The sequence below is a fragment of the Microcaecilia unicolor genome, chromosome 9 (assembly GCF_901765095.1).
Source record: "Microcaecilia unicolor chromosome 9, aMicUni1.1, whole genome shotgun sequence".
Lineage (NCBI taxonomy): Eukaryota > Metazoa > Chordata > Amphibia > Gymnophiona > Siphonopidae > Microcaecilia > Microcaecilia unicolor.
In genome coordinates, this window is record NC_044039.1 from 45445422 (window position 1) to 45463447 (window position 18026).

The 18026-nt window shown below is 43.4% G+C and overlaps 1 protein-coding gene across 3 annotated transcripts in view; it reads right to left on the reverse strand.

Moving 5' to 3' along the window:
* The window catches only part of B4GALNT3 (beta-1,4-N-acetyl-galactosaminyltransferase 3), a 378744-nt gene that overhangs the window by 36008 nt on the left and 324710 nt on the right, over positions 1 to 18026 (reverse strand). For all 3 annotated transcript variants that reach the window (XM_030214008.1, XM_030214010.1, XM_030214009.1), the window contains 3 exons: positions 15736 to 15802; positions 12594 to 12734; positions 5704 to 5813 (listed from right to left, as the gene is read on the reverse strand). In XM_030214008.1, the coding sequence (XP_030069868.1) occupies positions 5704 to 5813; positions 12594 to 12734; positions 15736 to 15802 (318 nt within the window). The remainder of the gene's footprint in view (positions 1 to 5703; positions 5814 to 12593; positions 12735 to 15735; positions 15803 to 18026) is intronic.

The window sequence follows — 18026 nt, forward strand, 5'->3', positions numbered from 1 at the left end:
CTGCTGTCAGGGAGCTGGGTATGACATTTGAGGCTGGAATGGAGGCTGGCAAAAAAAAAATTTTTAAGTATTTTTTTTAGGGTGGGAGGGGGTTGGTGACCACTGGGGGAGTAAGGGGAGGCCATCCCTGATTCCCTCTGGTGGTCATCTGGTCAGTTTGGGCACCTTTTCACGGCTTGGTCGCAAAAAAAAATGGACCAAGTAAAGTCAGCCAAGTGCTCGTCAGGGACGTCCTTCTCTTTTCCATTATCGGCCGAGGATGCCCATCTCCTAATCACGCCCCAGTCCCGCCTTCGCTATGGTGCCAACACGCCCCTGTAAACTTTGGTCATCCCCGCAACGGGAAGCAATTGAGGACGCCCAAAATCGGCTTTCGATTATGCCGATTTGGGCGACCCTAAGAGAAGGACGCCCATCTCCCGGTTTGTATCGGAAGATGGGCGCCCTTCTCTTTCGAAAATAAGCCTGCTAGTAACATAGTAGGTGACGGTACAAAAAGACCTGTACAGTCCATTCAGTCTGCCCAACAAGATAAACTCATATGTGCTACTATATATGTATAACTGACCTTGATTTGTATCTGCCATTTTCAGGGCACAGACTGCAGAAGTCTACCCAGCACTGTTCTTGTACTAAAAGTTCTGAAGCTAATGTCGCAGCCCCTTAAAATTTACTTCTACGGTCTGTGCCCTGAAAATGGCGGATTCTAAAATATTGACAGATTTTGCACCTGCTGTTATCCATGCAACATATGCACATAGATTTCAATATTAAATCCTCCTTTCCCTTGCCCAACCTAGCTCCATCCCCATTTCCCATAGCTAAAAACGCACAGAACACAAACTTTTCGCAGAGTGGGAAAGTTAATACTTACAGTGCCTGAACGCAACTTTCCTTGAGCTATTGGGTGGCAGCACTGGTGGTTGAGAGGCGGGGCTAGTGGTTGGTAGGCGGGGCTAGTGCTGCCACCCAATCTCCGCTAAGCTTCTGAGGATCCATTCCTTCCAAACAGAATTCCTTTATGTTTATCCCACGCATTTTTGAATTCCGTTACCGTTTTCATCTCCACCACCTCCTGTGGGAGGGCATTCCAAGTATCCACCACTCTCTCCGTGAAAAAATACTTCCTGACATTTTTCATGAGTCTGCCCCCCTTCAACCTCATTTCATGTCCTCTCGTTCTACCGCCTTCCCCTCTCCGGAAAAGGTTTGTTTGCAGATTAATACCTTTCAAATATTTGAATGTCTGTATCATATCACCCCTGTTTCTCCTTTCCTCCAGGGTATACATGTTCAGGTCAGCAAGTCTCTCCTCATACATCTTGTAACGCAAATCCCATACCTTTTCTGTAGCTTTTCTTTGCACCGCTTCAATTCTTTTTACATCCTTAGCAAGATAAGGGCCTCCGAAACTGAACACAATACTCCAGGTGGGGCCTCAACAACGACTTGTACAAGGGCATCAATACCTCCTTTCTTCTGCTGGTCACACCTCTCTCTATACAGCCTAGCAACCTTCTGGCTACGGCCACCGCCTTGTCACACTGTTTCGTCACCTTCAAATCCTCAGATACTATCACCCCAAGATCCCTCTCCCTGCCTGTACATATCAGACTCTCACCGCCTAACACATACGTTTCTTGTGGATTTCTACTCCCTAAGTGCATCACTTTGCATTTTTTCGCACTGAATTTTAATTGCCAAACATTAGACCATTCTTCTAGCTTCTGCAGATCCTTCTTCATGTTTTCCAGTCCCTCCGGGGTGTCCACTCTGTTACAAATCTTGGTATCATCCACAAAAAGGCAAACTTGACCTTTTTTTTTGGAAATGTCTTAACCCTTCGGCAATGTCACTCATAAATATATTGAACAGAATCGGCCCCAGCACCGATCCCTGAGGCACTCAATTACTCACCTTTCCCTCATCTGAGTGAATTCCATTTACCACCACCACCCTCTGGCTTCTGTCCATCAACCAGTTCCTAATCCAGTTCACCACGTTGGGTCACCCAGTCAAAGAATTCAATGAGATTCGTTTGGCACGCTTTACCTTTGATAAAACCATGTCGTCTCGGATCTTGAAGCTTATTGGCTTCCAGGAAATTCACTATCCTTTCCTTCAGCATAGCTTCCATTACTTTTCCAATAACCGAAGTGAGGCTTACCGGCCTGTAGTTTCCAGCTTCTTCCCTATCACCACTTTTGTGAAGAGGGACCACATCCGCCTCTTCTCCAATCCCACGGAACCTCTCCCGTCTCCAAGGATATATTAAACATATCTTTAAGAGGACCCATCAGAACCTCTCTGAGCTCCCTCAATATCCTGGGGTGGATGCCGTCCGGTCCCATGGCTTTGTCCACCTTTAGATTTTCAAGTTGTTCGTACACAGAAATCGGGAGATGGGCGTCCTTCTCTCAGGGTCGCCCAAATCAGCATAATCAAAAGCTGATTTTGGCCGCCCTCAACTGCAGTTCGTCACGGGGGTGACCAAAGTTCACGGGGGCATGTCAGAAGCGTAGTGAAGGCGGGACTGGGGCGTGCTTAAGAGATGGGCGTCCTCGGCCAATAATGGAAAAAAGAAGGGCGTCCCTGATGAGCATTTGGTCAACTTTACTTGGTCCATTTTTTTTCACGCCCAAGCCTCAAAAAGATGCCAAAACTGACCAGATGACCACTGGAGGGAATCGGGGATGAACTGCCCTTACTCCCCCAGTGGTCACCAACCCGTCCCACCCTAAGGAAAATTAAAAAAAAAACTTTTTCCGGCCTCTATGCCAGCCTCAAATGTCATACCCAGCTCCATGACAGCAGTATGCAGGTCCCTGGAGCAGTTTTAGTGGGTGCAGTGCACTTCAGGCAGGCGGACCCAGGCCCATCCCCCCCCCACTTGTTACACTTTTGGTAGTAAATGTGAGCCCTCCAAAACCCACACGAAACCCACTGTACCCACATGTAGGTGCCCCCTTTACCCCTTAGGGCTATGGTAGTGATGTACAGTTGTGGGGAGTGGGTTTTGGGGGGGCTCAGCACCCAAGGTAAGGGAGCTATGCACCTGGGAGCAATTTGTGAAGTCCACTGCAGTGCCCCCTAGGGTGCTCGGTTGGTATCCTGGCATGTGAGGGTAGCCAGTGCACTACGAATTCTGACTCCTCCCATGACCAAAGAGCTTGGATTTGGTCGTTTTTGAGATGGGCGTCCTCGGTTTCCATTATCGCCGAAAACCGGGGATGACCATCTCTAAGGTCGACCATCTCAACATTTAGGCCAACCATCTCTAAGGTCGACCTAAATGTTGAGATTTGGGCGTCCTCGACCATATTATTGAAACGAAAGATGGACGCCCATCTTGTTTCGATAATAGTGATTTCCCTGCCCCTTCACTGGGCCGTACTGCGGGAATGCCCTCAGGAAAACTTGGGCGCCCCATTCGATTATGGCCCTGTCTCTTACTATGGATTTTTCCCTTAAAATTGACTTAAACTCTAAAATTGTAGGTGTTATTTTAGATTCCTCTCTTTTCTTAAAACCTCAGGTTAACCATCTATCACAAATTGCTTTTTTTTAGATTACGTCAATTATGTTGTATTCAAAAGCATTTTACTATCTAGTACAAGCATGTATTCTAAGTCATTTGGACTACTGCAATGCTTTGTATGCCTCACTTACAAAAAACTTTGTTTTAAATTACAACTATTGCAGAATACAACAGCCAAACTCATATTAGGTCTGAAATGATCTGACAGTTCAAAAGCTGCTTTAGCTACTTTACATTGGCTTCCGATTCGGTCCAGAGTTATGTTTAAATTAGCATGTGCAATTTTTAAAATGTTTGATGGCTCTGCATCTGAATATTTTCTAAAATTAATCTCTTTTCCTTGTGCTCATGGATTATCAAATGTTAAGGATCCATTTTACCTTTTATTGCCTTCCTTCACTGGTATCAGCTTTAAACAGATTTTGGAATCGTCCTTCTGTTTTTAGGCATCTCAAGTCTAGTTGTCTCTACCCCAGGCTTTACGTAGGTCTAGCAGTTATTTTTCTTTTAGGAAACAGTTGAAAACCAATTAAAAGATTTGTGTCTTCAATTTTTTTTGCTTAGTTTTTTTCTAGGTCTTTTTTTTTTTCTTTTGTTAAACCGCTTTGAACCTCTGTTTAGAGGGAGTTAGCAGTATACAAGAAAAATATCACATCATATTACTCAATTAAGTTACCTGCATTAAATTGGGCACGTGCAAAATTTAATGTGTGCAACTTGTAGTGCCATATATAGAATCTGGCCCAGAGCTCTAAGTATCTTTTGCCGATTTATTTGTACGCTAAAGTTCAGAGTACATGCTATTGTTTCGTGAACAGGGTAGAGACTATGTGGCTATTTACACAGCTAGTGAAATATAAGCACTGAGAAAAGTTGCATAGATTCAAGTCAAGATACAACAGAGAAATAATATTTTATTCATGACTACCTCTAAGAGTTTGCAAAAAAGAAAACTTATTCTAAGCTCTAATCCTCATTTAGGCTAAAAGTGGAAGCCATAACTTTTAGAGAGCTGAAAAACAGAATGCTATGAAAGTTCAATTAAAATGTCACCAAAAGTACCCTCTCCCCTTCTGTACTGCTATGGATTTACAGCCTGTCTCACTGACACAGACTTCTCAGTAATTACCGTGGATTCTTTTGGATTCGTATTAGAAAAATGAAATCTTTATTAGAGGAACTAAAATCTACATTTGTTAAGATATATACAATGATTAGCTATATAAACACAATGATTAGCTATATAACTCAAAAGAAATAATACCTATCTATAAACAATCATTACATCACTGGTCTCTACATCTAAGCAATGCTAAAAGTTCTTAGACCAGGAAAAGGAGCAATAATACACTATACATATACATATTATACATACAACATCACTGGTCCTTATATCATCCAGGTTCTCATCATCAGCTGGGGGGGCCCGTTACAGCGAAAGCCAGGAGCTTTTTAGACCAGGAACAGATCCTCTGTGCAGTACGTATGTTACTCACAGATGAGCTCCCGATTTCACTGCAAGAAACTCCCCTTTTTATTAGGCTCAGAACTCATGTTCAGAGCTGAGGAAAGTTACAGAATGCTTCTAAGGAAAATTACAGAATGCTTCTCTGTTTAGGTAAACAAGCCATACTGTGAGAATGTGGTCACATGCTCTCCAACTCCAGGTGGCCAGGCTGGGGCCGGGGAAGCAAGCGCCATCCTCCCCTTCACATACCAAATTAATTAGAGCTGTGTCTTATCTTCTGCATTCCGACTTATTTTCACACAATCAAACTTAAACAACCATTTTTTAAACAGAATTACTTCTAATCAACAATACAGACCCCGAGTGCACTGGTCGGTCAAGACAGAGATGAAAAACAATCTTTAAATTTCACTTCCATTACACCTTCTCCCTCAAAAGAAAAAAAAATCATGGCTTTATAACAGAAGTTGCACCTACCACAAATTTAGACGTTTCTGCTCAGAATAAACCAAGGGAAATATACCAAGGCATGACAGTCAATGTTGCCTTTTGTATCTGAAAGGTAGATTGCTCGACTTGTGATGCTCACATTGTTTGAATTACATGCAAAAGTCATAATAAATTTGCATCCCTAATTGTAAGAACTGCTTGAATAGAACTGGAGAAGATCGTAATATGTCTCAAAGGTCAGACTTACAAACTGGAGCCCCTGGTAGCGCTGCAGAGGATAGCCTTTGACAAGGTAGCTGGGTCGGTAGCTGCACTCAGGCAGAACTTTCCGTAGGTGGTTCTTGCTAATCAGTGGCACTGAAAAAGAGCGGTGGATACTATGAAAGAATTCAGGTCTTTCACAATTTGCATTCCTTTAATCCTGACAAAGTATATAAAGCTTGCTGTGATATTTAGGTAAGTCTCTTGATATAGGCGGTTAATGAATCTTAATAAATAAAATAGATTTACATTTATTTGATGGCCTACCAGTAATTGTCATCCTCCCTCCCTCCCATTTCTCTCTTCCATTTATACCACCACTGTAATGGAATTTACGATTTACTTGTATTTTCTTCTGAAAGCTAGTCAAAAAATGTACTAAATCAATCCAATAAAAAAGTTATCACTTTTATAATTTTGGTATCCTGACCTTTTTTCCTCTTCAGTCCTGAGTATATAATATAACACACAGTCTTGTATACCGTTATGACCTCACAGTTCTAAGCGGCTAACAAAAAAACGAGACTAAGGTCCCCATTTACAAAGCCGCGCTAGAGCTTTTAGTTCACGCTAACCATTAGCAAGTGCTAATTGTGCAGGCACCTACACAGTTAGCGTGCGCTAATTATTTGCACACGCTAAAAACGCTAGCACACCTTAGTAAACAGAGCTCTAAGATACGACCCAGGATGACATCTAATATAAAATCAATTACATAATATTATTTAATACAAATTTCCTGAAAAACTAAGTTTTAATTCTCTTTCTGAAATCTAAATAAGAATGGGAACTATAAAATAAAGGCAAGATGTCTTTACACAGTTTTGCAAATTGAAACAACCAAGAATGTTCTAACAATTTCATCCTTTTTTTCTCCTTTACAGATGGAAAATAAATTAAACTGGAATTATGAAATCTATGATTTCTAGTTGAAGTAGCAAAAACCACATGTTGATATAAATATGGAGCCAGGCCTTGCAAAATTTTGTAACAGAAACATGCAGATTTAAAGAAGATTCTTGCTCCCACTAGTTACCATTGTAATTTAACAAAATAAAGCGTAATCCCATCGTATTTACTCGAAGCAAAAATAAGTCGTACAGCTGTATTTTGAATAGTTGCATTATTTTAGCTGCTGACAGGAAGAAGCCAAATAAGTATTGCAGTAATCTAATTGTGTCAACAACAAAAGCCTGAACCACCAAATCTGAACTCCTCAACCTCAAAATATTTACATATTAAACACAATTTCCACATAAGAAAAAAACAATTTCTGACTAAGATGATTAATTTGCAGTTGTAATGATAAAGTATTATCTACCCATACCAGGGGCGTATCTGCGTGGGGCCTCAGGGGCCTGGGCCCCCGCAGATTTTGCCCTGGACCCCCCTACCGCCATCAACCCTCCCCCGCTGCCGTTCTTACTTTTGCTGGCGGGGGACCCCAACCCCCGCCAGCCGAGGTCTGCTTCCACCTGCCGCTGCCGTAAAAACTTCTTCTTCAGCCGGCGGGGGACCCCAAACCCCCGCCAGCCGCCCCGCGGTGTTTAAAATTCATCTTTGGCCTCCGTGGCCGTGCTGCTGTGATAGGCGCTGTTGAAATCCACTTCGGAGTCTGACGTCGCAGCACGTACAACGTACAACGACGTCAGACTCCGAAGTGGATTTCAACAGCGCCTATCACAGCAGCAAGGCCACGGAGGCCGAAGATGAATTTTAAACACCGCGGGGCGGCTGGCGGGGGTTTGGGGTCCCCCGCCGGCTGAAGAAGAAGTTTTTACGGCAGCGGCAGGTGGAAGCAGACCTCGGCTGGCGGGGGTTGGGGTCCCCCGCCAGCAAAAGTAAGAACGGTAGCGGGGGAGGGTTGGCGGCGGGAGGGGGGTGGAGAGAGTCATTGGTGGCGGTGGGGGCTCGGCGGCGGGGGGGGGGGGGGGGCTAAAATGTGCCCCCTCCCTCTGGCTCTGGCCCCCCCTACCGCCGGAGTCCAGATACGCCCCTGACCCATACTCTCAAAATGTTGAGAACTGAAGAGAATTTATATTCTGTTTGTGCAATACAAATAGAATCCAGTATATTTCTAACATTAAAATCGATTTGTTTTATCTTTATGTAGCTTCAGTCTATACCTACTCATCCAAGATTGAACAGATGATGTACAAATTACTATCATCAGCTAAATTTAACCAATAGGTACTAAAACTGTAATGTAATCAACGTAACTACATGCTAAATAATCCTGATTTTCTAGTAAAATTCCCAATGAATGAATAAAAACATTGAATAAAACAGGGGAAAGTGGAGTGCTCTATGGTACACCACAAGGGATTAGCCCACTTATTTGAAAGAGTGTTCTCCATTTTAACTCTATAGCATCTAGCTGTTAAAAAAATGAAAATCAATTAAGCATGTACCCTGTAATGCCTATATTTTCCAAAATTCAGATTAAGACTGTAGGGTCCACCAGGTCAAATGCTACAGACAAATCAAACTGGAGCACCAAAGCACATTTTCCCTCACTAAGGGCCCTATTACTAAAGCACAGCAAGCTCACCATGGGCTTGCCGTGTGGTGATCTAGCACTATCGCCGGACTACCACAGGGGCACTGTAATTATGCTCGCCCCACCGCACACTATTTCCAGCTCTTCTGAATTTTTTTGGAGGGGGGGGCGTGGTTAGCATGGGAGCCCTTACTGCCTCCTGAATAGGTGGCAGTAAGGGCTATTTGGGAATTGGCCGCGCAGGCAAGTGGTTAACTTACTGCATGACCATTTCCTTTTTAAACGCTTTTACCTGGTGCAGTAAAAGGGGGCCTCAGCGTATGGCAAACCCACATGCCAATGCCACCACGGGCCCCCTTTTACCGCAGCATGGTAAAAGGGGTCTTAAGTCAAGATGAAGCCTTGTCTAACAGAGAATCAATCACAATTTCTATACTATATCAGACTGATCACAGTTGCTAGGGTTTCCTACTAAAGGCTCCCAATTTCCTTCTACTAACTATGATTTTGGAACTTACTTGAACATCCAATGAACATAAGAAATTTTACACTCAGTCAGACCAAAGATACATCAAGTTCAGTATCCTGCGGCTAATACAGGACAAAAGTACCTAGCAGGACCCCAAAGAACAGATTCATCTCTTGTTTACACACAGGGAAAAGAAATGGCTTTTCCAAGTCTATGTGGCTAATAATGGTTTCTGGACTTTTTCATAAACCAGTTTTGTTCTCTCTTGTTGTTGGCATTCAGGAGATTTTCTACTTGGAAATCACAAAGTTGTTTTGTGTTTTAGGGGCCCTTTTACTAAGGCGCGTAGGCGCCTACGTGCATCCAACGTGCGTCAAATTGGAACTACTGTATGCCCCAGGCGGTAATTCCATTTTTGATGTGCGTCCAAAACACACGGTAGAAAATTTCTACCGCATGGTGCTTACCTGGGCGGTAATCAGCAGTGTACGTGCGCTGACGATTACCGACCGGTTAACACATGAGACCTTACCAGTAAATCAATGGGTGGCAGTAAGGTCTCAGGCCGAAAATGAATGTGTGCTGGTTTAATTTTGCTGCACATCCCTTTTTGGCCCCCTCCCCCACAAAAAAGGGCTTTTTTGCAGGTGTGCTGAAAAATGGACCTGCGCATGTCCAAAACACGCGCCTACAAAAGCGCAGGCCATTTTTCGGTGCAACTTAGTAAAAGGGCCCCTTATTGACATTGGTAACCGGCTTTCTAGAGTTATACTTCCTTCATTGGCTTAGTGCAAAATGAGATAAGAATGATGCCTGCTGTGAGGGTAATTTTCAAAAGCCATTTACCCATGTAAAATACTATGTTCCGTATTTATTTATTGCATTTGTATCCCACATTTTCCCACCTTTTTGCGGGTTCAGTGTGGTTTACAATATGAGTTGAATGTTGGAAATACAATTTGTTACAGATAGTTATGGATTACATTGTGCAGGGTTAAGCGAAACAATTGAGGTGTCGATAAGGAATGTAATAATGGAACATAGGCATTGCAACTTTGGAAGGAGACAATGGGAGCTTAGAGGGCGATAAAAAGGCATGAAGGCGTATGGTATATATCTTTCTGTGAGTAAAGGTATGAGTGATGTGATAATACGGGAATGGGAGTTCAGAGGTGAATGTATGATGCATTAGTGAACAGTATGTGTGGACTTTATGTGTTTTGTTTCTTTCCGTAAATTTTTTCAAAAAGATGGGTCTTCAATAATCTGCGGAAGGAAGCTTGCTCGTTGGTTGCTCTTAGGTTGCGCGGCAGTGTATTCCAAAACTGCGTGCTCATGTGAGAAAAGGTTGACGCATGTAGCGCTTTGTATTTCACGCCCTTGCTATTGGGGAAGTGGAGGTTAAGGAAGGTTCAGGATGATCTTTTGGCATTTCTGGGTGGTAAGTCTATCAACTCAGACATGTAGGCTGGGGCTTCGCCGTGAATGATTTTGTGGACTAATGTGCATACTTTAAAAGTGACGCGTTCCTTGAGTGGAAGCCAGTGCAGTTTCTCTCTTAATGGTTTTGCACTTTCATATTTTGGCTTTCCAAAGATTAGTCTGGCTGCCGTATTCTGGGCTGTTTGAAGTTTCCTCAGTGTTTGTTCTTTGCAACCTGCGTATAGTGAGTTGCAATAATCCAAATGGCTGAGCACAAGGGATTGCACTAGGCTGCGAAAGATGGATCTTGGGAAGTATGGTCTTATCCTTTTTAGTTTCCACATGCTGTAAAACATCTTTTTTGTTGTGTTGTTAACGTGAGTTTCAAGCGTTCTTAAATGACATTTTGAAAATTGTCCACTCTGGAAGTAAAAGTACATGTCTTGTTTCACCATCATATGTACTTTCATATGCATTTTCAAGGTGTTGTTCCTGAAGTGGTGTTAAGTGGCGGGTGAGCCAACACTATTGGCATTTTATTTTTAAAAATATGAAGGTTAATTTGGGCTGAAAATTGTATCTGTAAAATGCAGCAAACGCAGATCTCGAAGCATACTTGTCTGGTCAATTTTCAAAGGGAAAGTATGCATATATTTTCTCATAGAGAACTGCTGTAAATCATAGGTAAAAATATCCATGAACTTTGCATCTGCCCACACAATTCTGAAACTTGCCCACTCCATGACATGGAATAAAAGGGAACTACCAATACATCATTTTATCCACAGAAATAGTAAATGTGTGTAGATAATGTCCACTTGGTTCACATGGAGGGGCATTTTCAAAAGGGACGTCCATGTTTTGATTTGGACGTTCTTGCAAAACGTCCCGATCTAGGGGCGGGGAAACTCGTATTTTCGAAACAAGATGGACGTCCATCTTTTATTTCAAAAATACTGTCAGGGACGTCCAAATCCTTAAATTTGGTCATACCTAGACTTGGTCATTTCTGATTTTCGGCGATAATCGAAACCAAGGACGTCCATCTCAGAAGCGACCAAATGCAAGCCATTTGGTCAAGGGAGGAGCCAGCATTTGTAGTGTACTGGTCCCCCTGACATGCCAGGACACCAACCGGGCAACCTAGGGGGCACTGCAGTGGACTTCACAAATTGCTCCCAGGTACATAGCTCCCGTACCTTGTGTGCTGGAGCCCCCCAAAACCCACTACTCACAACTGTACACCACTATCATAGCCCTTACGGGTGAAGGGGGGCAACTAGATGTGGGTACAGTGGGCTTGTGGTGGGTTTTGGAGGGCTTGCTGTTTCCTCCACAAACGTAACAGGTAGGGGTGGGGTATGGGCCAGGGTTTGCCTGCCTGAAGTGCACTGCACCCACTAAAACTGCTCCAGGGACCTGCATACTACTGTCATGGACCTGCGTATGACATCTGAGGCTGGCATAGAGGCTAGCAATCAATATTTTTAAAGATTTTTTTGAGGGTGGGAGGGGGTTAGTGACCACTGGGGGGAGTAAGGGGAGGTCATCCCTGATTCTCTATGGTGGTCATCTGGTCATTTTGGGCACCTTTTTGTGCCTTGGTCGTAAGAAAAACACGACCAGGTAAAATCATCCAAGTGTTTGTCAAGGACGTCCTTGTTTCTTTCGATTATGGGTCAAAGACGTCCAAGTGTTAGGCACGCCCAAGTCCTGCCTTAGCTACACCTCCAACACTCCCCCTTGAACTCTGGCCGTCCCTGCGAAGGAATGCAGTTGGGGATGTCCAAAATCGGCTTTCGATTATACCGATTTGGACGACCCTGGGAGAAGGACGTCCATCTTCTGATTTATGTTGAAAGATGGGTGTCCTTCTCTTTCGAAAATGAATCCACTAATCTGCCCATTAGTACCTTCATCCTCTGCTGTCACAGATGCGAATCTGTCTCTGTCCTTCTCTTGACATTGCACTAATACTAGGGTTCATTTACACCTGCTCAAAATATCCTTGAATTCTGTCACAGTTTTGGTTATTCCTACTTGCTCTGGAAGTCTGTCCTATCCAGATATGAAATATTTTTAGCCGTTCCATTTGAGCCTCTCTCCTTCCAGCTGGGACAACTCCCATATCCTTAGGCTTCATGGATACAATAAAGCAGGGGGTTCTTAACCAGCAGTGCTCAAACCCAAGGGATAGGGGAAGATGTCAAATGGGGTGCAAGAAAGGCCTTGAAATCCGAAGTAATTTATTGAAACATTCTTGACAGTTATTAGGACAGTTATTGGCAGTTTTAGCAGCATGTTAACAGTTAGCACTGTTAGCAGGTAACAACAAAATATGTAGCTGTCAGTAGACGCTAGTCAACAAGTGATTTAGGAAGGGGTGCAGGGTTTCATTGATCAGTTAATGGTGTGTGGGAACAAAAAAGGTGAAAAACCCGTGCAATAGAGCTAATGCAATCTGAAGTCAGGTGGGATCTCTTACCTTTATAAAATGTGTCACGAGGGTCAGGTCTCAACATGTCAATATGATGTTTGTCTGAAGATCGCACAGTGGATGAACTCTTGTAGCTGGCCAAGGTCAGTGGTATATGATTAATTTCATTCATCTTCAAAGCTGTCTCATCTGGCAAATGGAGCAGAAAAGAAGGCGAAGAGAAGGCGAAACAGGCACGTGAAGGAGGCATAACAAGACAGCAAGGAGAGAGGTAAGGATAGTAGAAAGAAAAGTGAGAAAGGCAAGAAGAAAATGGAAGAGAAAAAAAAGGAAGGGAAGCAATGAATAGCAAGGCTGCTTTGTCAATGTTGATGTCACTTGTGCAAACCAGAATGTACATGGTTGGCTGCTAGATTGGTACATGTTACAATGATAATTATGACTGTATTTAATTTTCCATTACGTCCTTTTGTTTTTTTAGCACACTCTTTTTCATTGATAGTTAAATTTGAGATGCATTATATTCAAGTACAGTAGGTATTTCTCTGTCCCAGAGCACTTACAGCGTGAGGGCTATATTTACTAAACTAAATTTACAGATTATCACACATTAACACAATTTAATGCATGCTAAGTAATACATATCCCATTGCTCTCAATGTGGCTTATTTAATACCAGTGGGGTAATTTTCTATAGATCATCTAAAGTTAGGTGCCAGAATGAGCACAAATTCTATAATGGCAGTTCTGCACGTAACTGCCATTACAGAATACTAGAGTTTCCGCATTTATGTGCCTAAGTTTAAGAGCAATCACTTATGCTAACTAAATGGCTGGCACAAATGCTCATGCTTAACTGTAGGCAGTTAGGTGCATGAATGCTAGTATGCTATAACCCATGCGCTTAACTGCCTGACATGTCCCTGACATGCCCATGCGCCTCCTAGGTCCTCACTTCACTTGACGTTGCATGCTCTGGAATTTGAGCGTGCAACTTATAGAATACTAAGAACAGTTATGTGCATGAGTGCTAATTGGTGCCAATTAGTACCAGTTAAGGCCTATTACTGTTCATCAATAGCAATTAGCAGCTCATTAAGGGGTCCTTTTACTAAGCTGTGGTAAAAGGGGCTTGCGTTAGCATCAGTGTATGTTTTTGACATGCGCTGAGGCCCCCTTTTACTGCAGTGGGTAAAGTGCTGCCTTTTTTCCTCAAAACAAAATGGCTGTGCGGTAAGTGAACCACTTGCCGCACGGTCATTTCGGGGGGAAAGCACTTACCGTCACCCATTGAGGTGGCGGTAAGAGCTCCCGCATTAACTCTGCAGTAACCGGGCAGCGATTACCACCGGGTAAGCACTGGCGCTACAAAAATAGAAAATATTTTTGTAGCACCAGAAATGGAGCACGCTGGGGATGGAAACTACTGTTCCAGATTGGCTCGCACCAACCCTTTAGTAAAAGGGCCCCTAAATTATGTGCACAACTGACCTTATTCTATGACTAGCTAGTCGCAAATTTGAGTGTGCAGCTTTCTAGAATTAGGTGCTTAACTTATATCAAAGCATATTAACCAGTTAATGTAGCTTAGTAAATAGAGCTTCAAGTTTGTACCAGAGGAAATGTAGGTTGAACTGGCTTGCCCAATGTCACAAGTAGCATCAATGGTGTTTGAGCCCTGGATTCTCCGAGTCACACACAAGGCTAGTCCTCCACTCTCAATCAGATGCTTCTTGGCTACAGGGGCAGCAGAGAATGTGGAAGCAGATGTCTACAATTTTCCCCCTTCTCTGTGGTTTCAAAATTATCCTTAGTGTAAATCTGGAGAGTGGTTAACAAAATCCTTTTAACTACCCAAAAGTCAGAACACAAATGGATTTAGAAATAGAAACATGACAGCAGATAAAGGCCAAATGGCCCATCCAATCTGCCCTTCCTCAGTAATCACTAACTCCTCCTTTTCCTAAGGGATCCCACACTTGCCTGTCCCACACTTTCTTAAATTCTGACACAGTCTTCGTCTCCACGACCTCCATCAGGAGGCCATTTCACATATCCACCACCCTTTCCATGAAAGAGTATTTTCTTAGATTCCTCCAAAGCCTATTTCCTCTTAAGTTCATCCTATGCCCTGTCATTCCAGAGTTTTCCTTCATTTGAAAAAGGCTCACCTCCTATACATTAACACCACTGAGGTATTTAAACATCTCTATCATATCCCCCCTCGTCTGCCTCTCTTCCAGTGTATACATGTTGAGGTTCATGAGCCTGTCTCTATATGTTTTATGACAGAAACTGCTTAGCAATTTAGTAGGCACCCTCTGGACTGACTACATCCTGTTTATATCTTTCTGTAGGTGCGGTCTCTAGAATTGCACGTAGTACTCTAAATGGGGCCTCACCAGAGACTTATACAAGGGCATTATCACCTCTTGTATCCAAGCATCCTTCTGACTTTGACCATCGCCTTTTCTACCTGTTTGGCCACCTTAAGGTCATCAGATACAATCACTTCAAGGTCCCGCTCTTCTTTCATACACAGAAGCACTTCACCCCCTATATTGTACTGTGTACTTGGATTGTTGTAACCCAAGTGCAAGACCCTGCATTTCTTAGCATTAAATCTTAGTTGCCAATTATCAGACCATTCTTCAAGCTTTGTTAGATCCTTCTTCACACCATCCACACCGTCTGGGGTGTCCACCCTATTACAAAGTTTGGTATCATCCACAAAGAGACAAACCTTACCAATATCCCTCACAAAGATGTTAAAAAGAGCCGGCCTGAGGATCAATCCTTGCGGTACACCACTGATAACATCCCTATCTTCAGAGCAGGCTCCATTTATCACTACCCTCTGTCTCCTCCCATTTAACCAGTTTTTAACCCAGTCACTCACTTCAGATCCTATACCAAGGGCACTCAGTTTATTAATCAGTAGCCTGTGTGGAACCGTGTCAAGAGCTTTGTTAAAATCCAAGTACACCACATCTGGCACCCCTCCCACGTCCAGTTGTTTGGTCACCCAGTCAAAGAAATCAATCAGATTTGAATGACACGACCTGCCTCTAGCAATTTCAACACCCACTGAAAAGAGCACACTTTTAAAACATGATTTGAATTTTCTCTTGGCCTCTTATGGTTCCTACTACTTTGTACAAGGTTCAAATCTTAAAACAGAGATGCTTACTGCAGAACAGAGAGATGAACTGGGAATCTATCATTGAGAACTTCATTCCAGGACTTGTCAGTTTCCACTGGAAAACAATTGGATAAAACACATAAGAACAGAAAACAGTTAATCTGTTAAAAAAAGTGGTATTTAATCAAAAGAAAACTAACAGAGGAGTTGTGGGTGATACCTTTATTAAAGCTAACAAATATTTAATGCTGAGACTACAACTTAGGCCCCTTCTTAACCTCCTTTTTTGTGGATGCAGAACCATTAGTGAGGTCCACCTTCAAAGAAGCGCTTAACAATGAATTAATTTATTTCAAAAATAAAGAAGGAAATTGCACAGTGTTCTAAGGAGAAATATTAATCGTGACTAGACACAGACTTAGAACAAAATCAATCAAGGGCAAAGTAACATCATAAGACAAGGCAAAGTAGAGAGAAGCAACGACACAAACAAGATGTGGAACAGAATAGTGAAGTAGGCCACAGATGAAACAATGGAGCCAAATAATAGAAGGAAGCTGTTTCGGCAGATGCCTGCGTCAGGGGTCAGATATGGGTACACCACAGGGCGCAATCCTATGTGAGTCTTCCCATTTAGTGTCCAGCTGTTTGTATGCAAGCTGTTTTTTGTTTTGTATTAGTTATCACACTGAATGGGAAGATTCACATAGGATTGCACCCTGTGGTGTACCCATATCTGACCCCTGATGCAGGCATCTGCCGAAACAGCTTCCTTCTATTATTTGGCTCCATTGTTTCATCTGTGGCCTACTTCACTATTCTGTTCCAAAGTAACATCATAGCAAAAGAAAAAGTACTAGGAGCCTTCAAAATAGGGACATAAATCCTTTAATCATACTTTACCGCCAGCCATTGACCTGGCGGTAAAGGCTCATGCGGTAACCGGGCGGTAATGACCTACGTGCATCAAATGCCACTTGGCGCGCATCTGTTACGTGTGCCTGAAAATAAAAAATATTTTTTCAGACGTGCATATCGGACGCACGCCAAAAATGAAATTACAGCCACAAGGTAGTCTGGCAGTAACTCCATTTTGGCGCACGTTGGGTGCGCATAGACACGCAGCTTAGTAAAAGGGCCCCTTACTGAGGTTTCATTTTATTATTTTTATTTACTCTTGCATAATTTTATATTTTGTATTTACGATAGTTGTATAGTTTTTATTTAGCATAGGATGTTCGTTCTTTTTAATTGCTGCTATTACAATGTTGTACATGTTTCATTAATTCATGCCTCAAACAGTTATGTGGGATATAAACTCAAACTCAAATTCAATTTAAATTAAATTAATTGTCTTTATGAAGTCACTAGTAAAAAAGGCCCGTTTCTGACACAAATGAAACGGGCGCTAGCAAGGTTTTCCTCGGAGTGTGTATGTTTGGGAGAGTGTATGTGAGAGTGACTGTTTGAGAGTCAGAGTGAAAGTGTGAGTGTGTGAGAGAGAGAGTGAGTCTCTCCCTGAGCCCTGCCCTCCCAATCCATGGCCATCCATGTTTCTCTGTCACCTGCCCCCTCCATTCATCCCTATCCTGCATTTCCCCTCTCTGCCTGAGGCCTGCCCTGCAATCCATATCCATCCATGCCCATCTGTCACCTCCATTCATCCCTATCCAGCAATTCCCCTCTCCCTGAGTCCTGCCCTTCCAATTCATGCCCATCCATGCTCCTCTGTCACCTGGCCCCTCCATTCATCCCTATCCAGCAATTGCCCTCTCTCCCTTAGGCCTGCCCTGCAATCCATATCCATCCATGCCCATCTGTCCCCTCTATTCATCCCTATCCAGCAATTTCCCTCTCTCCCTGAGTCCTGCCTACCAATCCATGCTCCTCTGTCCCCTGCCCCCTCCATTCATCCATTCCAGCAATTCCCCTCTCTCCATGGGCACTGCCCCTCCATTCATCCCTATCCAGCATTTCCCCTCTCTGCCTGAGGCCTGCCCTGCATCCATATCCCATCATGCCCTATCGTCCCCTCCATCATCCCTATCCAGCAATTCCCCTCTCCCGAGTCCCTGCCCTTCCAATCCATGCCATCCATGCTCCTCTGTCACCTGGCCCCTCCATTCATCCCTATCCAGCAATTCCCTCTCTGCCTGAGGCCTGCCCTGCAATCCATATCCATCCATGCCCATCTGTCCCCTCTATTCATCCCTATCCAGCAATTTCCCTCTCTCCCTGAGTCCTGCCCTCCCAATCCATGCCAATCCATGCTCCTCTGTCCCTTGCCCCCTCCATTCATCCCTTTTCAGCAATTTCCCTCTTTCCCTGAGCCCTGCCCT